Source organism: Paroedura picta, chromosome 18 (assembly GCF_049243985.1).
Source record: "Paroedura picta isolate Pp20150507F chromosome 18, Ppicta_v3.0, whole genome shotgun sequence".
In the NCBI taxonomy this organism is placed as follows: Eukaryota; Metazoa; Chordata; class Lepidosauria; order Squamata; family Gekkonidae; genus Paroedura; species Paroedura picta.
In genome coordinates, this window is record NC_135386.1 from 4,560,807 (window position 1) to 4,583,445 (window position 22,639).

A 22,639-nucleotide genomic window follows, 5' to 3' on the forward strand; every position below is an offset into this window, starting at 1 on the left:
CAACTCCTCATGTGGCCCCCTGAGATCCTAAAAGGGTCTCCAAGTAGTCAGAGTGGACCTGATCACCCAAGGGTGTGACTCAGTGGTGGAGAAAGTGGCATCAAATCACAGCTGACTCATGGTGACCCTTAAGGGTTTTGTTCGGAAGTTGTTGGCCATGGCCTGCATCCACGTCATGACCCTGGCCTTCCTTGGTGTTCTCCCATCCAAACTGTCACCAGGGCCGACCCTACTTAGCTTCCTGAGACCTTGATGAAATCCGGCTAGCCTGGGCTACCCAGGTCAGGGCGGAACTCGGTAGAGGGTAGCTTTTATGCGTTCACAGATGACAGCCGTATGCAGGGAGTTTGCAGGGAGCCACACGGTTAAACTGAAGTCAGCATCTGTTCACAACTTGGCTTGAAAGGCTGCCGTGCAAGGCAGTTTGAAAGACAGTTTTCTTCACCATTTTTTAATTTTTTTGCAGTGCCCCCTCCAATAGCCCCCTCCCCCATACCTCCCCTCCAGTTTTGCATAAGGGTCTGTTTTTGCAAGTGGGGAACGGATACGCCACAAGAAAAACACCTGAAGAGAGAATCATCCCAGCCCTCCCCCCCCCCCCTCCATGGAGAGAGCAAAACCACCCACCACCTCGTTCTGGCGTGTTCAACCAGTTCTTGGTCACTTGGAAGTATACAAACAGCTGGTTTTCAGTTCAAACTTTATTACAGTCGTTCAGAGAATCGCTGGTTTATATTCCGCTTCTGGCTGGTTTATCTGTCGGGTAATCCCAGCGAGGCAAAGCAATGGCGATTATGACAAGGAACACATCATAACACATCCTGTCCGTGGTAATCCCATCAGGGAAGCTCTCCCGCCCCCCCCCCCGGATTAAGTGTGTTTAGGATTGCAGGCCTGGTGCATTAAATTGTGTCTGCATGTGCTTAAGCTTGGGCATTACGTGCTTTGACACAGGTACCCAGTTCCCAGGAAATCCTCTGCCTGTAGTTCAGGCAGATGTGGAACATCTGTACATGTGCTGCAGCTATCGAAAACTTCTCTGCCCTGTGCCCTTTTTGCTGCTTGGACGTGCCCAGAGTGTAAGTCTGTCTTTTCAGGGTTTTTTTTTTTAATCCAGGAGGGGAATGATGCCCAAGGGACAAGACAAGCCCTATGGCTTTCCGCGCAGTTGTACTCAGTAGAAGGAAAGTAGGCGTGGCGGAAACCGCGGTGAGGAAGAAAACCACTTTGAAAACGGGATCTTGAAAAAGAAAAAAAGAAAGTGTTCTGTTTATCCGGAACCCGTTTTGGTTGAAGGCAAAATCTACAGAATAAATTGGAATTATTATAAACAAAAAAGGCGACATTTTTGTACTAGTCAACTGGTTGATTTTTTTTTATCTAGGTTGCAGGACACCCTTGTAGCATATAAAGTTCAGAGGGGGTTACACTGAGGTGGTCATCCTAGAGGTAGTACAGCCCGTATATTTAGGACGCAGCTTTCTACCAGAGTGATATAAAAAATAATGGGGTTCAAACCAATACAGAGCAGCGAGGGGAAAAAACTGGAAAACTTTATTCTCTATCTCAGTGAAGCAGCGAAGTAAATTTCCCTCTGGTGTTTTTTGCGTTCCTCTATTTGCAGTTTATGGTAAATCGCAGTGTATACACTAGGGGCGTCTGGGTCATTTTTACCCCTGTCGCATACACCTGTATATACACAAATGAGAGAATGCAGAAAACGGTATTTCTTCTTGTAATATTCCCTTTCTCTCTTTGCTGTTGTTTTACTTCCATTTGACAGGATAGGAGTAATAAAAGATTGATTATTTTTGTCACGGCAGCCCATGGCATTCTCTTGTAAGCGCCCCGTTTTATTTATTTTTTTAAATCCCTATGACTTCAGGGTCTGTTCAACCCCTTCGCCAGATTAGTTTTGAGGAGGCGAGATGAGCTAATATACTGTTAATCCCTCTGGATCAGTATTGGCTGTTCTCACTAGCAGCCATTCTCCAAGATCTTAGGCCGAGTGAGATCTTATCTTAGGCAGGGATTGAACTGGCGACCTTCGGCAGGCGAAGCGGATGCAACCCCGCTGAGCCACAGCCCCGCTCTGTGCTTTAAATGCCTTTCATCCCCCTGCAGTGTGTCTGTCAAAGGTTTGACAGGTGGCTTTCCCTGTGGTTCGGTGCTCAACGAGACAGACATGCGATGGGAAATTTAAAATGCTCAACACGTCCAAGACTAGGCTTGGAAAAACCCCTGCAAGGGGACACGAGTCATTAAAATTGGACACGGCAGTGTAAAACAAGGCCCGAAAACCAGCTCCTCTTCTTCTTGGTGGTCTCCCACACAAATGCTAACCAAGGAGCCTTCTTGACTTCTAAGATCTGACGAAATTAGGCTGTTTGGGGTCATCACAGATCTTAATCCAGTGCTAAACTTCCCCGGATGCCAGGCTGGAGCAGACTGCTAAAACCATAGGGAGAGGGCTAATCTTCTGCTGAAGACTACAGCCGAAGGGGCTGTTCCCTTGAGAGAGGGCTTTGCAAAGGAGGAGGAATCACAATAAGAGAATCTCTCTTTGCAGCACCGTTTCCGTTTTCAGCCCTGCAAAAGGAGGGAATTGAGCAAGACCTTTCTTGGGGGCGAGAGGGAAAAAGTCTGCAGAGCAGGGCTATCCCCGTGAGACGATTTGGCAACCGGCAACGCGGAAACCAAATCTGCTTCTCAGCCCCACTCTTGCTTCTCCCCTTGCTCCTCTGGGCAGCGTTGTGACCGTGGAAGCAGGATGCAAAGGGCCCTCCAGAAGGAGAGTTCGTGGCACTGCTGCAGAGGTCTCCAAAGAGGCAGTTCTCATTTGCAAGAGACAGCTGGCGAGGCCAAAAGTGACATGCCCGCAGCTCCTCTTTCCCCCTGCCCTGGCACAGAGGTTGGGTGAGGTCTCCTACTTGATGTGCCCTGTTGCCTTTCAGGGTTTATTCTAAGCTTCCCCCCCCCCTGAAGCAACCAGTACACTCCCCCCTCTATCAAACACACTGGCATCAAAACCTTTTTTTTAAGAGGGAGGAAAAAATTCAGGACATGAAAGAGGGAAGGCGGGAGTGAAAATGACACACCAAGAAAGACAATATTAATCGGCATCGTCTATTTTTATCTCCTTTCTTGCCATCTATTTGTTTCCGGAGAGCCAACCTAGGTCCCTTCTCCACGGCATATGCCCAGCTGCACCAAAAAACTTTGTTTCTGCCGCACAGTACTTTCTCCTTCCCTACATAATGCATCCCAGGTACATGTTAAGACCAGTTCTGCCATCCGTCATGGAGGAGAGGAATGGGTCGGGTGGCCAGCTCTGCGTTGGGGAATCCCTCTAGGTCTAGGGAGGGGAGAAAGTTCTGTGGGGCTTAATGTCATAGAGTCCATTCTTCAAAGCTGCTGCCGTCTCCGAGGGTGGGGGAATGGGCTCTGGATAACAGTTGTGATTCCGGGAGATCTCCAGGCCTCAGCTGGAGGCTGGCAGCCCTGTAACTGAGTGTATCTCATGCTTCCCGAATGCTGAGATGCCATGGAAATTACATCCAGGCCCACGGTGCTAGCAAGCACGTGGCACAGTTTTAACAGTCAAACTCCACTTCTGGAATGCATTAGTTGTCAATTGATGGAAATAGGGTTCCTAGCTGTGGGTGGGGAAATACCTGGAGACTTGGGGGGGTGGAGCCTGGGGAGGGGCAAGGCCTCAGTAAGGTAGAAGGCCCTAGAGTCCACTCTCCAATGCAGTCGTTCTCTGCAGGGGAACTGATCTCTGTCATTTGAGACGAGATATGCCAGAAGATCTCCAGCCAAAATCATGAGATTGGCAACCCTGTGGTCGGGGAATGGAGAGCACCAGATCTGGCTGTCCGCCTCCTCCTGGCCTTGCAGAGTGGGCCGGGAATGAATTGGATGCTGAACTGAATTCAGGGCCTTGTTCTAAATGAATGGAAAGATTGGTTAGCAGCAAAGGTAACATTGAGCTTGGTGGTCCAGTGATCTGTTTCGGTACCTGGCGGCTTTATGTGTTCAGGTGTGTCTGGTTTTCCTTCCAGATTAAGGTGACCAGATTTTAACAATGATAAAGCGGGACCCCATTGACCGGGGGGGGGGGGGTTCTTGATTAAAATTTGGTCTATATGGAGCAACAGAAAGTTTCATAGCACGCAAAGAACACAAAAATAGTATTGTAATAATATTTTTTTTAATTTCAACATAAGTACAATTTGCCAGGTACCCCCACATGTCCCTCCAAAAGTGGGACAATCTGGTCACCTTATTCCAGATGGAAGTCAGATCTCCATTGCACAATTTCTGTTTCTCCTTATCTAGAAGCGATGCTGGAGGAAGCGTGGCCAGAGCTTTCCAGAGTCTTGCTGTGTGCTGCCCCAATTCAGATTGGGGCCATGCCGGGAAGAGAGAGGGTGCTTAATCCTCCCCTATATAATTTTGCTGATCAAAAGCGATCCCTCGCACTATTATTAGCAGAGTGGGGAGAACCTGTCTTTTTGCCTTCCAAGGTTAATAACGGTGCCCACGTGGAGTGAGTCGGAACAAAACGGTATTGGCAGGTGAAAGGATTAGCTCCTGTCTCCTCCCTCCCCATTGCAGTCCACATCAAGGCCATGTGTGCTTGTGGTTTGCCGGGGAAAATCTAGCATGAGGGAAGTGAGGCTGGAAGAGCTCTTAGAGAAATTGCTGTGTAAGAACAGCTCTAGCAGGACTGTGACTAGCCCAAGGTCACCCAGCTGGCTGGCTGTGAAGGAAGGGGGAATCAAACCCAGTTTGCCGGATGAGAAGCCGCTGCTCTTAGTCACTATACCCATCTGGTTCTCTGTCCAGCCTCCTGTCCCACACAGCGGCCAACTAGTCCCTCTGGAGGACCACCAGCAGGGCATAGAGGTTGAGACCTTCTCCTAGGGTTGCCAACCTTCAGGTGGTGGCTGGAGGTCTCCTTTGTCACCCGTGCCCACCACACTGTGTCTGTTTTAAATGCCATCTTTTGCGTTTAGATCAAGATGGGTAGCCGTGTTCGTCTGCATATATAGCAGCCAGGAGGAGAACAAGGAGAGAAACTTTGAACAAGGGTTACCAGGCCTCCCTTGCCACTGGTGTGTGTGTGTGGGTGTTTTGCTAGTTCCAGGGTGGGAAACCTCTTGCAGATTTGGGGAAGGTGCCCAAGGAGGACAGGAACCTCTGTAGAGTGCAGTGCCAGAGACTCCAATCTCCAAATCATCCCTTTTCTCCCGGAGGCCTGATCTCCATAGAAAAGGAAAAAAAAGTAATTAAAAATCAACGCAGCAGAAGAAACCTTATCTTCCTTTGCTGTGAGCATGTGGGCTTGTCGTTGTGGGAGATAGCGGTAGAAGAGAGCAGAGTTACTGTGTGCGGAGACAGTGTACAGAGCTAAAGAGTGTGACTAAATAGTGTAGATTAAGTGCGGGGGAGAATGAAATGCCCCTTCTGCAGCAGCCCTGCCCTTGAGGGAAGAGGGCTGGAGCTCCTGCCACAAATGAATCCCCATCGCTGGCTTCTTTCCCGTTGAAAAATTGTCTCAGGGCTTCCTGGATCACCTATGAAGTTGAGCTCAGCCTGTTCAGACACATTATGGGGTTGTCACCTTTGGGTTGGCGCCTCAGGACGGTCGTGGCAGGTGCCTCAGCAAGGTGCACCGTCATGTCTCTCCAAGTGGCTTTCAGTCACCTTCCTTTCCTCACAAAAGGCGTCTTGTGAGGTCGGTGAGGCTGAGAGAGCTCTGAGAACTGTGACTGGCCCAAGGTCACCCGGCTGGCTGCGTGTGGAAGAGTGGGGAATCGAACCTCCAGATTAGAGACTGCTGCTCTTAACCACGACACCAAGCCGCCTTGCTCATTTTTATCCTGCCCTTCTTCCAAGGAGCAACATGTGCAGTTCTCTCCTCCTCTGTTTTATATTCACAACAACCCTGCGAGGCAGGTTCGGCTGAGAGAGGCCAACTGCCCCAAGTCCACCCAAGGGAGCTTCCTGGTTGAATGGGAATTTGAACCTGCTTCTTCTCAGCCTCATGCGCCAACCGCTGGCTTTCACAGTAAAAAGAAGATGCTGGGCACAGTGAATTTGAAATGCAAAATAAGCCCAGAGAATGCATCAACTGCAGGTCCCTCTCCATACATGCAACAGGACCCCTCCCCCCTTGTGAGATGCTTTCTTCTCCAACCAGCATCCAATTAGAGAAGCTATTCTGGCATTTGGGGGTAAGGGAAAGTTCCCCTTTGGCTTTTGATCTGTGCCAAACACCTTCTAACAATCCGAGCCATTTTTATTTAAACATATAGAACCTCTGCTGTTTTTAATTTTACTCTAGGCCCGTTTCTACAAGTCAGGCAGAGGACCGAAATAGGTAAAACTGACTTCCGTGTATTTCCGTCCGAAAACTGCATTTTCCAGCATTGTGCTTGCCAATAGCCTTGCAAGCAGCGTGAGTCGGCAGGCGACAGATTGCCTTTAGTTTGTAGCCCGTTTGCTGTTTTCCCAGAAAAGGCTATAGGAGGAGCTGAGCAGCAACAAAGCAGGAGGGAAGAGTTCTAACCATTTCTTTGCCCGGTCTAAGCCTTCCACTGGATCTTTGGGATAATATTGTGACTAGCCTTCTTTTAGCTGCACTGACCTCGCAGCGCTTGCAGGCTCAGTCGGTTTGAGATCATGTTTAAAACTGAAGGCAAAGTAGGAGTACTAAGAACAGCCAATGTCCCGTTCCACCGTGAGCGAGTTCTTCAAGGACCCACCGACATCTTGTGCATTTAAAGGTCATTGTGAATATGGCAAAAGGTGAATGCCAGCTGAATGCACATGGAAAATTCTGACAAAGGTCCATGCTTAATACCAAGAACTGAGTTTATGACCAGATGCCCTTTGAGATGATGGACTTCCCATGGTTGGCCGTATTGCCGTTATCAGATGCAGTAGCCAGGGGACTGTAGTGGTGAGAGATTCAAATTCCCATTGTACCGTGACCCTCTCTCTTCCTCTCTGCCTCACAGGGTTGTTGTGAGGCTGAAGGGGGCACCAGAGACCCAGGTATCCAGGCTGCAGTGAGCCAGAGGGAGGATAAAAATGCTCTATAATATTTCTGCCGTGAGTAGTTCAGAGATGGTTTGGAATCACTTGCCTCTGCGTAGATTCAAATGGGTCGCCGTGTTGGTCCGAAGTAGAACAACAAAATCAGAGTCCGGTAGCACCTTTAAGACCAACAGAGATTTATTTGAGGCGTGCACTCAAAAGCTCACGTCTTTGTGGGTCTTAAAGGTGCTCCTGGACTCTGGTTTTGTTGCCTCTGTGTAGTGACGCTAGACTCCCCCGGTGGCCTCCCATCCAAGTTCTGGTCAGGGCTGCCCCTGCTGAGCTTCCGAGATCTGAGGAGACGGGGCTAGCTTGGCCCATCCACGTCAAGGCAAGAAGTGGTCTGCAGTTGGTTGGCCCTGCATAGGAACCCCGGACTTCCTTGGGGGTCTCCCTTCCAGGGCTGACCCTGATTAGCTGATGAGAACTGATGAGATGGAGCAAGCCTGGGACATCCGGGTCAAGGCGAGAGGCTACCTCAGGGGGTTTGCCATTACCTGCCTCTGCACAACGATCCTTGGAGGTCTCCCAACCAAATACTAACGAGGGCTTACCTTGCTTAGCTTCTGAGATCTGACAAGGTCCGGCTAGCCTAGGCCGTCTGGGTCAGGGCTCCATTGGCCCAAAGCCCCGTCATTCTCTCCACAGCCAAGCAGGCTAACGATTGCAGAAGAAGAGCCAGAGAACAGCGCCTTGGCCGCTTCCAAATTGCCGTCGCTGGACAAAACGGGCGCGGAAGCCCCGTGCTCCCTTGACCAGTCGACCAGGGAAGCGGGCGCAGCTCCAGCGCCATTTGTGACCTTAGCGGCGTCCCCCGTGCCCGGCGCTGAGAGTGGCTGTCACTCCTGATTGAGCCCTGGAGGAACCGGCCTCTCCGCAAGAGGCCGGGAGCTCATTAGCAGCCTAGTTTGTCACTCTGCGGCAGCGACCGCAGACTTTCCTCTGACCCGGCTCGGATCCCTTCAGGCTTTCCAGCTCGCCGGCTAAACAGAAGGAATCAGGGGAGGAAGGAAATTGATTCCGAATGTGTGACCGGTGCCAAACGCGGCTCCCCTTGGCATGGGCCAGAGTTTGTAGCGCTCGGGTATTCCCTTCCAATAAATCCCCCAGTGATGAAGACAAGAGCCAGCACGGCGTTGCGGTTAACTGTGGTGGCCTCTAATCCGAAGAACTGTGTGTTTGATTCCCCACTCCTCCACAAGCAGTCAGCTGGGTGACCTTGGGCCAATCCCAGTTCTCTCAGAGCTCTCTCAGCGACCTCACAGGGTGTCTGTGAGGGGAGAGGAAGGGAAGGCGATGGTAAGCCGCTTTGAGACTCCTTCGGGTAGTGAAAAGCGGGATATAAAACCTCTCTCGCAGGCAAATCAGTCCTGTTCTGTTCCAGTCAGGGAGTCAAATGTTTTCATTCAGTGTGAAGATGAAATGGAAAGGATTGTGGAGGGGACCCCTAATTCAGTGCATGGCATGTTCTCCCTCTTCTGAAATACTAGAATTTGAGGGTGTCCAATGAAGATGACGGGCGGTAGACTTGGGATTGACAAAAGGAAATCCTCCTTTATGACGGGACAACGTGGCATTTGCTGCCAGAGGATGCAGTGATGGCCATAGGCACAGGCAACTTCCCTGTGTTAAATCAGATGCAGGCGTCAGTGGGGAAAGTTCATACACGTGGGCACGGCTGAATAAATGCATGTTCCCAAAGTCATCGACAAGGACAGCTGTACACAAATTTACCTCTGTTTGGCTCAAGGACCTTCATTGCTTAAGAAAAATAAAACGGAATAATTCCTTGCTTGTTTAACGTTCTTGCCCTTGTTCCGTGAGGTGAAGGAGAGCTGTACTTTTCCAAGGCGCGCCATATTAACTCTAATTCTCTGGCTTAACCATCAAAAGTGTGCCTAATAGGAATCGCTTTGTGAGCCGATTACACAGGAAGAGGCCTGTTGGATCAGACAAACAGCGCAATCGGAAACAGAGTCGCCATCCTTCTAAGCCCACTGACTTTGGGCAACTTCAAGAGCTGTAATTCAGCTTAGGATGGCCCTGTTGGAAGTCCATCTTGGCCAATACCCTAATTCCTAACAGGGCATTTCCCCCAGAAACCAACAATAGTATATCTCCGCTGTTGTGCTTCCACAATCGATCTTCAGAGTATCCAGCCTTCGAACCGAGAGATTCTCTTTATCATAACTAATGACCGTCACTAGCTTTAGGACTCTTGCTTATTTCTTTCAGCTGGAGTTCAGTTGTAATTCAGCGAGTTCTCTAGGCCCTACCTGGAGGTTGGGAACCCCTGCTTGTTCTTGACATGGGGGACATTGATGCTGATTGATAGGGATGCCAACCTCTAGGTGGGACCTGGGGATCCCCTGAAATTATAGCTCATCTCCAGGCCACCAAGATGAGTTTCCCAGGAGGGAATGTTTTGGAGGGCAGATTCTATGAGGTCCCTGTCCGCCCCATGCTCCACCCTCAAATCTTCAGTTTTCCAACAGGGAGTTTTCCACAGCCCATGCGAAACAATTAATACTGACATATTAATGCCTGCTGCTGACAGATAAATTGACGCCTGTTTTTCTTCTGAAGAGAAGAGAATGCTTCTCAAACAGGTGTTACTGTGCTAATGCCGCGGACCCCATTTTATAGATACGGTGAAGAGAGCTCAGCCGTCAGCGGCAAAGTAAATGGCTTCGCCGTCACACCACGGAGCACATCCGCACCCTAGTCGCTACAGTTTCATTGCCGCGGCACAGTCGGTTGCTCGTCACTGCAAATTTGGCATGTTTCTTAAGAATCTAGATTCATGTGAATCTTCGAGGGCTTTATCAGTAGTACACAGATTAATCATTTATAGCTTTGGAGGGAGAGAGCATTGATCCGGTGCAACAGGTTTAACAGCCAAGTAACGCACAAACGGTGATGGATTTCCATTTGTGGCGGAGTTTAGAGGAATCCTCTCAAAATAGGGTTTGGGTGGCAGAACTGGGATGGAAGGCCAGTGCTGGCAGGGGCTCGTGGGAAGTGTAGTCCATGGACATCTGGCGAGCCACAGTTCAGCCACCCCTGATGCACGCCAGTATTCCTGGGATCAGTTGGAAAGTTCTCACTCTCCTGGCTTTCTCGCTGTTGACAAACTTCCGTGGATAAATGACTGGGACTGTGGTCTATGCTGGTGAATATAGCTTATTGCAAGTAGGATCCCATTATGTAATTTTCTGCACCACTTCATGTGTCACTTACGCATGCCCAGTTTTGTCGACCGTGCTGACTCATGATGCATAATCCGCCTCGTGTCCCAGTGAGAAAAGCAGACTCTCAGTAACGTCAGCCGATAAGTAAATAGATTTAGAAGGATGTTTAGTTGAATCATAATCAAAACACGAACCCCATTCTGAATCCGAACGGGAGAATCACCATTAGTTGATAACGTTAGGTAACATTAATAGCGGTGTGCTATTCTGGTGCCAGGCTGTCTGGTTTATAGGTCAAAGGACGGGATGAGAGCATTGATGTGTTTTCAGAACCAATGTTCTCCTTGATTCCCCTTCCCCTACTGAGCAGAGCAGTACACATCTTGAGTAGAATAGAAAGCCGTAATCTTTAAATCCAAAGAGCCTCTTGTGGCGCAGAGTGGTAAGGCAGCCGCCTGAAAACTTTGCTCATGAGGTTGGGAGTTCGATCCCAGCAGCCGGCTCAAGGTCGACTCAGCCTTCTATCCTTCCGAGGTCGGTAAAATGAGTACCCAGCTTGCTGCTGGGGGGTAAACGGTCATGACTGGGGAAGGCACTGGCAAACCACCCCGTATTGAGTCTGCCATGAAAACGCTGGAGGGCGTCACCCCAAGGGTCAGACATGACTCGGTGCTTGCACAGGGGATACCTTTACCTTTACCTTTTTAATCTTTAAATGTGCAACGGGCATTTCAAAGACCCTGTGCAGCTCCAGATTGCTGCTGTGTTAATGAGCAGCCTTCCTGTGTTAATGTGCAGCCACTCACACACACAGCTAAGAGGGAACATTGTTTAGAACATAGCTAATCAAAATTGGTTGGTGTCATCCATCCCCCTCCACAAAGGCGGAGGAACCCATGATGAGAAACGTCCTGACCCTATTAGATTCCACGCTGGGGAGATTTGAGGGATCTAATAGTGGTTCTGTGAGATTTCATTCATTCATTCAATTCCTAGGCCACTGCTCCTGGCCAGACAGTGTGTGGCAGCTTACAACCCAAAACAATGATACAGCAATAAAATGAGATTGAGCTAGCTTGGACCGTCCAGGTCAGGGCATTGCTGAAGCATCTATGGTGCTGAAATGTAGACATGTGCATGTTTTCAAATTCCCTTGTGTTCCCAGAGTTTGAACCGGAATGGACTTCCAGGGAAGGAAGGCAGCTAGCCCTCGCTGTAGCTACGTAGATGCTTTGCGGTGCATGTTTACAGATCCTCCTCAGAGTAGCACAGCTAAGACTGGGCTGCTGTCAAGTATGCTGGAGCCCAATTCCGGGGTTTCCACTTATCACCTCCTTCTAGGTGATCGCCCTCAAAGCGGCTTGATCTTGGCAACAAAGCTCCAGAGCTTAGCTTTGCCCAGCACAGAGCTCCTCTGAAATGTAGCCCAGCCCTTTCATTCTTGCTTACTGAGTTCTTTTCCTCCTGCCTCCTCTAAAGCAGCTTCACTTTGCAAGTCAGGACAAGACCTTTCCTATTGGGCCCAGCAGGCGACAATCGCTGGTCCCTCTTAGCTCCCAGCACAGGGACAAGCTGCGACTTTCCCCCCTGATTTTCTTTATTAAATTCTGGAAAGGGAAAAGAGGCCTGGGACTGGGGACCAGATGACTTGTGGGGCGAGAGAAAGGATGCAAAAATAAAGGGGGGGAGGCAGGAACTAACTTCCAATTTTTAAAAAAATTGCATTGCACACGTTACTAGGCTGACAACCCCCCCCCCCCCCGCTCGCCCTTGATATCCCTGCCGAAAATTGCTTATTGCTACACCCAGGCGTCTGGTGTCTCTGCAGAGGAGATCTCGGAACCCCCCCCCCCCCCCAGACGCCCATCCTCTGAGCGCGGGGAGTTATCTCTCCAACTGGCTCCGGGAAGCCGATAAAGGCCACATTCTGAAGACGGCGTGGCCCTGGCGTGACAGCATTCTTGTCTCTGCAGCATGCGTGGTCTCGTAGCCAGCCCGTCGCTCTGCCCCACCGCTTGGCGCTTTCCCGAAAGAGCGGAGGTGTTTCGGGGAGGAGGGGGGTCAGAGGGTGACCCAGGCCAGAACCGCAATTGCTTCCATGATCTCACTTGGCGGATTCCATCGCCTCTCTTGAACCTACGAGAGCGGGGATGAGGTCTCCCCCAAGCCCCTCGGGTGTGGGGTGGGTGGTGAGGGAAGACAAGAGACAGGCAGCGGGTGACAGCAGACTGGGAGCAGAGGGCCCATTAGCCTAAGGAGGTGACACTTCACCTTGTGGTGCCAGTGCGGGGCTTTCTGCCGATAGCAGGGGGCGATTACAGACTTGCTATTGACGTGGGGGCTGAAGCCGTGTGCCTCCAAAGAGTCCCGGAGACCGACCTTGGAACTTCTGAGTATCAACAGAACTCCTGTGGATGTGCGTTGCCATCTCCAGATTGAGAAATGCCTGGAGATTTTGGGGGAGGATGGGAGGGGGGGGAATAATGCTGTAGGGCTCCCCTTCCAACATGGCCTTTTTCTCCAAGGGAATTGATCTCCGTTACCCAGAGGTCTTTCGCCACCACCTGGAGGTTTATTTATGTTTCCAGTTCTGTTTCGCCTTTTCGCAAAAAGACTCGGGGTGTGTCACAACGTCAATAAAGTGCAGACATCCTAAAAATCTACAAAAATAACATTTGAAATTAGTCAAATACTAGATGTTGAGTTGGTGTCTTCCCCAGCAGGTGAAGATTATTTGGTTTCATTCGGCATTCCCTCAATAACCCCTCCTTCCCGACTGATATTCTAATAGTTGTTTTGATGTCTTTGCATGTATTTTAGCTCTTTAAAAAAAACCTGATTTTGATTATGTGTTGTTTTTAAAATACGATGTTATCATGGATGTTTTAAATTGTGGCCTGCCCTGGAGGTCCTCCTTGTGAAGCCAGAAAGGGAGGATATAAATTTTGGAACAATTTTGGGACAAATTTTGGAACAATGAAAACAGAACCATGTTTAAGAAACAACGTTGGCAAGGTGCTCCTTTTTCTTTTTCTTTCTTTTCTTTTTTGCCATTTGCCCCGTGTAGAATTCCTGGGAATCCTTGTGCCGCACAGGCAGCCTGCAGATTTTGCTCTGCGTGTGTCGAGTCTGTGGTTTTCTCTTCCTGGGGCTTTGCTGATTTCTCGAGAAGCCGTTTCTGCATCTTTATGCTAACAAAGAGCCGTATTTCTCCGACGCCGGTGTTTTGCAAACCAAACTGCGCATTCCCCCTCCCGCTTGGCATGATTGCATTTGTTTTGTTCGCCCCAATGAGCCATTAATAAGTTTGTCGATAAGAACTGCTTTGCATCACTGCGAGGGAGAGGGCTGGATGCAATTTCTCCTTCTTCAGAGATGGGATTTTGTGTACCTTGATGGGAGCTCATGTGCGCCCCCCACGGTAAACTCAGAACATAGGCTAAAGACAATGTCTACATTTGCCTTTCGTGATTTATATCCCACTTTCTCCCCCGGCTGCTTAGAACGTGGGTCTCCCCTTCTACATTCTCTTACAACCCTGCTGAGAGTTTGTGAAGGACCTGAGGTCACCTAGTACTTTCCATAGTAGACCACGTTATGTTGGCCAAACGGCAGAGGAAAAGAATTCCCCCGCTCGTCCGTGGCTGATTTCTGTGGCATTCTGCCTCTGAGGGTGTTTACCAGTGGCACGCAAGAGTCATCCACGCCAGAACAATTTGGAGAAGGGGATGAAGAGAAGCAAGGTGATGTCCTTGTGACCCTCTGCTCTATTCTGCAAGGGAAGGACATGGGAGCCAGCGTGGTCGTAGCCGTCAAGAATGGCAGACTCTAACCTGGAGAGCTGGGTTTGATTCCCCACTCTTCAAAATGCTGGGTGACCTTGGGCTAGTCACAGTTCTCTCAGAGCTGTTCTTACTGAGCAGTTCTCTTAGAACTCTCTCAGCCCCACCTTCCTTGTGGGGAGAGGAAGGGAAAGGTATTTGTAAGCCACTTTGGCTCTAAATCTCCCTGACTCTGCAAACATTTGGCGGAATGTGCCCCTGGCCTTCCAGACTCTGTATTAGTGGCACGTGCTGTTTTGTTTGGGTTCTCCGGATGGGCATTGCAGCCGGGCCGTCCCCCACATTCTATTCATTGGCTCCATGCAGAATGCAGTGGGAGCCGTTTCCAGGACTGCGAACCACCTACCCGTGTCCCAAACGTGGGCAGTGGCTCTTAATCACAATTCTGCCCTTTGGGCTGTTTTGGAAATGTTTGTGCTCTATGAAATGCAATCTCATGCTTGTTTACAAGGCAGTCCCTGCTCGGGTTCCCAAAAAAGGCGAGGAATTCAGGCCAAAATCTGATGAACAAAACCCAGAAATGACTAAAGCCTTGTGTGTGTGTGTGAGAGAGAGAGAGGGGGGCTTAGATTGGGATGAAAAAACAGCTGCACAAGGTTTATTCCAGAGGCAGATGAAGTGGGGAAAGAGAGAATGTCCCTCTACCCCATACTGCCAGCCTCCAGTGCAACCAGTCAAGCCGATGGGCAGTAGCTGCAGGAAACAGTTTTCTCTTTTCAACAATGCATGAATGAATAAGGTCGCCAATTCCAAACTAGGGAATCCTTGGAGATTTGGGGTAGACCCTGGGGAAGATGGGGTTTGGGGAGGGGAAGGACTTCATTGAGGTGCAGGAATTGGATCTTGGCATTTTTGGAAGTGTCACAGGCACCGTCCCCCCCCCCCCCCCCAGGATGCTTTCAAGACTTTGTCGCTTTGCGTTCCCAAACTCAGAAACGTCCTGCTTCGGCATTTTTACACGCGCATTGAATAGAACTTTTCACAGCAGCAAATTTTCCCTGAAATGGGGCCGCTTGAAACGGCTCTACAGTGAACATCAGCAGCAGCAGAAACAGGTCGAAATCCGGATCGATAGCCAGAAAATGCACAAACAAACAAACAAACAAAAATAGCCAGGCTTCCCCCTAGACATGAAAGCAACAGTTCAAACTGCAGAGGCACCCAGGTCCCTGGGAATGGAGCAGCCCTACACCAAGTCTGCTTGGACGCGTTGGTTTTGATCAAATAGCTCTAGGGTTAGGCATGGAGATAAAAGAATAAAGCCAATTGTAGAACGACGGCTGGGAAGAAGCAAACAGTTCTGCCGTTGGCTGCTTTTTATGCTTTTTTAAACATTTATTGAAGATTCAGCCACTGAAGTACAGCCTGGAACGGAGGAATGTGTTCTGTAGGGCTTCAGTATTTGTAATTCTACTTAGAGGGCTTGAAAGTGGGAGGGGGGGAATTGCATAGCAAGGCAGCTGCCACTACAGGCCTATGTTAAAAGCCTGAAATATTTCATCTGAGCAAAGTCTTCAGCAGAGTTCGAAAGAGTAATGGCTTGGTCGTCTCAGCTGTATGCCCTTCCAGATGGTTCCAGAGGCCCGTGCCAAAAACAGGGTTCATTTCCTGGTGGGAAATTTGCTGGCAGGGGCTTCTGGGAATTGTAGTCCATGGACATCTGGAGGGGCGCAGTTTGACTACCCCTGGGTCAGAGCTTTAATAGAATGGCTTGCCCCCCCCCCCAAAAAAAAACCACCCTTTCATTCTTTCTGACATCTCCCATCTTGACAGGAACGGGAACGTCCTGATTCCAAGCCGTCAATTGGGCTTCTAATAAAATCATATCTGCTTAGCTTCCAATGCACATCAGGAAGCGGTGTGGATTTTTGTTTTGCTTGATACATTTGGCTGGTTTGGGCCAGGTTGCCACCCTCCAGGAAGTAGCTGGCAATCTCCCACTGTTACAGCAGACCTCAAAGTGAGAGAAATTAGTGGCATTTGTATCCATTGAAATCCCATCCCAGATCCCACCCGCTTTGGGCTCTACGCTTAGAGAGGAGGAGGGCAAGGGGTGATAAGGTTTTTTGTTGTTGTTGTCAACCATTCAGTCCTTTCCGACTCTTAGCAATCCTGTGGCCCAGCTGTCTCAACTATCCCCGATCCTGCACCCCCTCCCTCAGCCATTCAATGTTCTGCCCAATGCCCATTTTGATTGCATCCAGCCCTTTGTCAGCCTGGTTTCCTGTTTCCACTGACCGACCCTAGCATAATGGCTGTCTCCATTGAGTTGGATCGCATAATATGGCCAAAGAAAGTGAGCCGGCGTTTCCTGATTTTGCCTCCCAATGACAGAGTGATATGATAGCTGTGTTTAACTGTGTGAAAGGTGCACAGGATGGAGAGGGGGCCAACTTGTTTCCTGCAGCTTTAGAGACATTATTAGTCCAATAAAGAGAATCACTTTTTAAAACGCCGTTTAAAAAAAAAGTTCCCCCCTAAAACATTTCACTGTAGGCTTTTTCAATGCACGTGCTATTTTAAGAACTACCCATTTTTTGTGTGCAGAACTTTATCATTTTTGATCAGCAACCCCCAAGTACATTCTTCTTCGTTGACCTTTGTTCCATCCCACTCGTGGCTCAGATGCCCGAAGCCTCTGAAAAGAGAATCAGAAGAACAGAGAACAAACCGAACCTGTAACAATGGGGGCGCAGAGATGTTAGAACCGCTTTTAGATCATATCTTTTCTGAACGGCATTTTGGTGGCGTTCCAGCAGCTGCGCTAGGAAAGGAAAGCATCAGAGCCAGAGAACTGGGGCTTGTCAAGGCGTACTATCTCGTGGCACAGATCCAGGACCTGCTCAACCCCCCTCCCTCCCTAGTTGGTTCATTCCAGAGTGGTGAGTTCGAATTCTCAAAGCCGGTGCAGTTAATTGTGCTCATTTTAGAAATGTCAGGTCTTTGGTGTCTGTGTGTGTATATAAGTGTTATCTAGGCAGTTCCAACATGGCAACCCTCTGGATGAGCGACCTTGAAATGGATCAGAGAGCTAAGAGAGCTCAGATAGAATGGCTCTTTCAAAGCAGCTCTAACAGGATTGTGACTAGGCCAAGGTCATCCAGCTGGCTGCATGTGGAGGAGTGGGGAATCAAACCTGGTTTGCCAGATTGTCCCATCATGTTGTTATTGTTATTATTGTATTATTATCAACTGAGTTATTTGTATTGTTCCTGTTTGATGTAAACCACCCTGAGCCTTCGGGGAAGGTGGTATATAAATATACTAATAAAAATAAATAAATTAGAGGCCACTGCTCTTAACCATGACTCTCAGCTGGCTCTTTGGAATTTTGACACAGGGTGGTGGGCCAAACCCCAAAACAGCTGCTGAGCTGCATACTCAGAGGAACAAGGGTAGGGGAGAAGATGGGAAATTAAAAAATACCCTGGGGAAGACTGGTGAGAGAGAATAAAATCAACAATATGGTGGCAACTGAAGCCGTGTTTTTGTTTATATATATTTATATATATATATACATTTTTAATTTTTATATAGAAAGAACAAGGAACAATACCTTTGATTACAATATTACAATGTCATCCATGTTGTTTTAATCTACATAGCCAATCAGAAGCCCTGCTGGGTAGGAGCTCCATCTGGCCCCACCCCTTTCGTTGGGTACCAAAAAAGGTATCAGCGGGTGCTATTTATTTGGCAGCCATGGGCACCAGGTTGGAGACCCGGTCCTAGCATATCCCCAGCAACAAAAAGCGGTGCTTGGTTTTTAATAGGCACTTTACGCCACCGAGATATTCCTAACAATGAGTAAAATCCCCCTAGCTCTGTTTTACCATCGCCCCCTGATTATTTACACATCATTCCTCCTGGCGTTCTGCTCTTCTGTACAATTTTTCTGGAAGGTCACCCTGCCTATTTGAATAAAATATGTATTTTTGTGCATATTTTATTCCGCTCTTGGACACATCATTTCAGCTGCGTTTGGTTGAAGGACCAGTCTATTGGTGCCAGGCTGCAAGTGTGAATTCAGGGTTATTTGGGGTGAGGTGTGATGAGAAGAACCAAACACAGGCCTCTGAGATCATCCTTTGGGTGGGGTAGTGGTTAGAGCATTGAGTTAGAAGTTAGGAGGCCTGGGTTCAGGTCCCCACTCTGCCATGGACACTCACTGGGTGACCATGGGCCAGTCACATGCTCTTAGCCTCACCTACGTCGCAGGATACAATGGAGAAGAGAAAGATGTAGACTGCATTGGGTCCATAACTGATCCAATAATGAAGTCAGTAAAAGTGAAACGAAAGTTTACTTCAGATTGGGACAGTCTAAGCCTACTCTGTAATAAACGTGCAATGAGATTTGAGTCTAAATCAGTATCGTAGAGTAGTTTTAGAGATGGGCAAATGAAGGGAAGCAGGCAGGTCTGCTTCCATCACTCATTCCAGTGAGTAGACTTGTTTAGACATTACTTTTGACGAATGCCTTTTCTGCGTGGATCTTCTGTCTTTGCGTTGACTTCTGGCCTTTCTACACAACTCTTGCCCTGACTTTAAGGGAAATAATGGAGAGGCCATAGCCTGTAATGATGTGGTTATATCATAGACTTCCCCAATAACTAATGATTTAAACTAATTCCCATTGATCTGACACACTCTTCTTGGGAAATTAAGCCAGGGAGCTAAATGGTCACTCAACATCCATTTGACAATGCGTTCAACATACAAGGGATTTAATTTCCAGAAGTTCTGCCCTGTGCAGATCGATATAGTAAGATGCCTTGGAATAAGATTAATACAGGGAGGAAACAAATGTGATTTTTAGAGGCCAAAACTTAATATTTCAAAATATAGTAACGTCGATGTCAGATAAGCCTGTGACATAGCTGGGCTTTTATATAGGATTGAACTTCTGTGAGCTGTGGGTTTATACACTGAACTTGTGGCGTCTTTATTAGTTGTGATAGTTCGGTGTTTGATGGCAATATATTTACAAACGCCAGTTTCCAGGGGGTAATATAGAGTTCCCAACCTCCAGGTGGGACCTGGAGATCTCCCACTGTTTCATCTGATCTCCAGGCAAGAGAGTTCAGTTCCCCTGGAAAAAATTTGGAGGGTGGACTCTCTAGCATTGCCCTCTCCGGGCTTCACCCCCAAATCTCCAGGTAACCCCAGAGCAACATCAGGAAGGAGGCTTTGGCCCCATACCTCTTCTTGTGGGCCTTGTGGAAGCTTCAGCTTGGAGCGTCGGTCTGACCCAGCAGACACTTCTTAAGACAATCCGGTTTGGGAATATCTTCTCTTGCCACAGATCTTTTGCTGCTTGCCACAGATGGGCTCTGCTTCAGAAAACATTGCCTGGATGTGTTCAGTAGCAGCACCATTCTCCATAGATCACGCTGGTCCAGGAAACACCTAATTGGAGGGCAAAGTTTTCAAGCTCTGATTAAATAGTATGTGATCGACATTATTTAGTCCCCCTTTCTCACCGGGAGCCAAGGGGGGTTGTAAAAGGGGCATTTGCCAACAAATACATTATGGTTGTAGGGTTTTAGAGGTCTGGAACCAGCAGGAAGGAAGCATAAGTATTCACACAGGAATCTGATCCTTCTTACAGTAACGATGCACAGCAGTATGGGCCTGATTCTCAAAGATCCATCCAAGCACGTTTGTGAAACCGTTTTGCACAGTGCAGCCCAGAGCCTTGACCTGGATAGCCCAGGCTAGCGTCATCTCATCTGTTCTCAGAAACTAAGCAGGGCTGGCTAGTATTTGGGTGGAAGACCCCCCAGGAATACTGGGTTGTGGAAGCAGGCAAGGGCAAACCGACTCTGAATGTGTCTTGCCTTGAAAACACGATGGGATCTCTGTGACACCTGGTGGCCCTTCCCATCACCTCAGGGCAGCCCTGTTAGCTGCACAGAACAGCCCTCTTGAATAGATTGCTTTTGCAATGCTTACGGAAAGGCAGGAGAGCGGGGGCTTGCGCATGCTGGTTAATGCGTTTCCATGCGTTTCAGGTTGAAAGGTGGCACGCAAATCTGTTAAATGAAATAAAACCCTGGCTCTCGAACCCTTCTCTCCGACCTTCAGTTTGCAGCGGGAAAGGATTCTTTTTATGCAGAGAGCAGCGTAATGAGGACAGCGGATCTCCAGGGTCTAGATATGAGAAAACAAGGGGCTGTGCTAGATAAACAGTTGGAGCAAATAACGGCTCCAAAATGCGTCGCTTGACACTCGGGTATTTCAGTGAAAGTAATTATTGGTAAGAGAAACAAATCTACACGGGGCTCTCTGCAAATTTATCATTACCGTGCCTGTCTTTTTGTGGGGAGTGCCAGTGAATCGGATCTGGCATATTTAACGTATGAAAAGTGGCTGGGAGACCACAGTGGCCGCCCAGGGACTGAGTGGAATTAAGGTTGCCAAACTCCAGGTGGCTGAGATCTGTTCACCTGAAGAAAAGGGCCACTTTAGAATATGGCATTATTATTGGGAGATTTGGTTCATGTAGCAGAACGTTACCCAGTCATGGAAACATGCTACTGAGGGGATTAATTAAATCTGCCAAGAAATACAGAGTGGTTCCCTCCTCTCTTGCAGGTGGGTACTCCCTGGAGGAAGGTGGCAGAACTGAATGAGGTAGAACTGGAGGCTTATTTGGGTTTGACACTGGTCCCTGCCCTCCCCAGGATCCATCCCCAAATCTGGAGTTCCCCAGCCTGGATCTGGCCACGTTACCTTCTCATCCCCAGCAGATGGCCAGCGTTGACCTGGCAACCCTAAGCCCCACCCGTTTCCTAAAAGTGCTTGGTAGCCACTAGAAAAGGCGTGGACAGGTGCCATGGCAGTGGCAGGTGCCACGTTGGAGACCCCAGCTCTCTGTAACTATTTATAAATCTATAAATATTTTTTAAAAGATTAAAAATGGAAAAAAATACATCCATCTGTTCAGCATTAACTGATATGAAAGTCATATGATTTATGTCCAGGAGGGGGAGCCACGTTTGGACCCCGGAAGGCAGTGGAAGCCTAGAAGTGAATCCCACTTCCGGAGTTTGAGAACCACAATATTAGACCTCGCTGCCTGTTCCCAGGCTCCTTTCCCATTTCTCCGTTTTTGCCCAACAGGTTTTACTGGGACTTGACGATGCTGCTGCTAATGGTGGGGAACCTGATCATCATCCCCGTGGGCATTACCTTTTTCAAGGACGAGAACACCACGCCGTGGATCGTCTTCAACGTGGTCTCGGACACCTTCTTCCTCATCGACCTGGTCCTCAACTTCCGCACGGGGATCGTGGTGGAGGACAACACGGAGATCATCCTCGACCCGCAGCGGATCAAGATGAAGTACCTCAAGAGCTGGTTCGTGGTGGATTTTATCTCCTCCATCCCGGTGGACTACATTTTCCTGATCGTGGAGACCCGCATCGATTCGGAGGTTTACAAGACGGCCCGTGCCCTGCGCATCGTGCGCTTCACCAAAATCCTCAGCCTGCTGCGTCTCCTGAGGCTGTCCAGGCTCATACGCTACATCCATCAGTGGGAAGAGGTGAGTCTGCCTGCGGGGGTCTGCTTGGGAACAGCCGGGCTTCTCTAGGTGAGCAGACGGAAGTAGTCACAGCCATGTACTTAGAACTAGGGATGTTTTGCCCGGGGGATTTTCTCATTGTAATTATAGTCCATGGATATCTGGAAAACCACTGTAACCCTGATCTAGAGGATGACTTCTAGATCAAGAGCCAGCTTGGTGTGGTGGTTAGGAGTGCAGACTTCTAACCTGGTCAGCCGGGTTTGAGTCCCTGCTCCTTCTCTGCCCAAGATCCCGGAGAGTTGCTGCCAGGCTGAGTAGGGAATACCCCCCTTAATGGACTGATGGTCTTGTTAAACGTTAGGCAGCTTCATGTCCTGTCTGGGTACCCAAAATGCCATCATCACGGGCACCTCATTATGGATCACTCCCTTGGAGGACAGCAGCCCCTGCTTCTGAAATTGGATCATCTTTCCTTGCTGCTCAAGTATCATGTACACAACTGGAAAACATTAAGAGCGCGTGGGGGGGAGGGGCAGGAGAGAAATGATGTTGATTTAGGTTTACACCAGGGACCGGCTCTTAGTGTCAGGAAAGTAAATCAGAAGAGGGAAAAGAAATTGGCACTTACGTGGGTGGCAAAATCCGTCGCCAAGCAGTCGGAAGGCATCACGGTAAGGAATCAGAAGCTGGTGTTGCCATGATCACAACAGAAGTCTTGTCCAGTAAATATTCCTGACCTGGTAAGCCAGCCTAGCACGATCTCCTCAGATCATGGGAACTAAGTAAGGTTGGCCTGGTTCATATTTGGAGGGGAGACCACCAAGGAAATTCAGGGTTACTATGAAGAGGAAGGCCACGGCAAACCGTCTCTTACCTCGAAAACCCCATGAGGGATTGTCATAAGTTAGCTTAAACTTTATGGTGCTTTGCAGGAGGACTCCGAACCCTCCATGAAGTCTGGCAAACCTG

General features: G+C 48.9%; 1 protein-coding gene across 3 annotated transcripts in view; it reads left to right on the forward strand.

Annotated features, from left to right (window-relative positions):
• Nucleotides 1-22,639, forward strand: part of HCN4 (hyperpolarization activated cyclic nucleotide gated potassium channel 4) — an 85,911-nt gene that overhangs the window by 28,840 nt on the left and 34,432 nt on the right. For all 3 annotated transcript variants that reach the window (XM_077317739.1, XM_077317737.1, XM_077317738.1), the window contains one exon: nucleotides 21,265-21,688. In XM_077317739.1, the coding sequence (XP_077173854.1) occupies nucleotides 21,284-21,688 (405 nt within the window). In that variant the 5' untranslated portion in view covers nucleotides 21,265-21,283. The remainder of the gene's footprint in view (nucleotides 1-21,264; nucleotides 21,689-22,639) is intronic.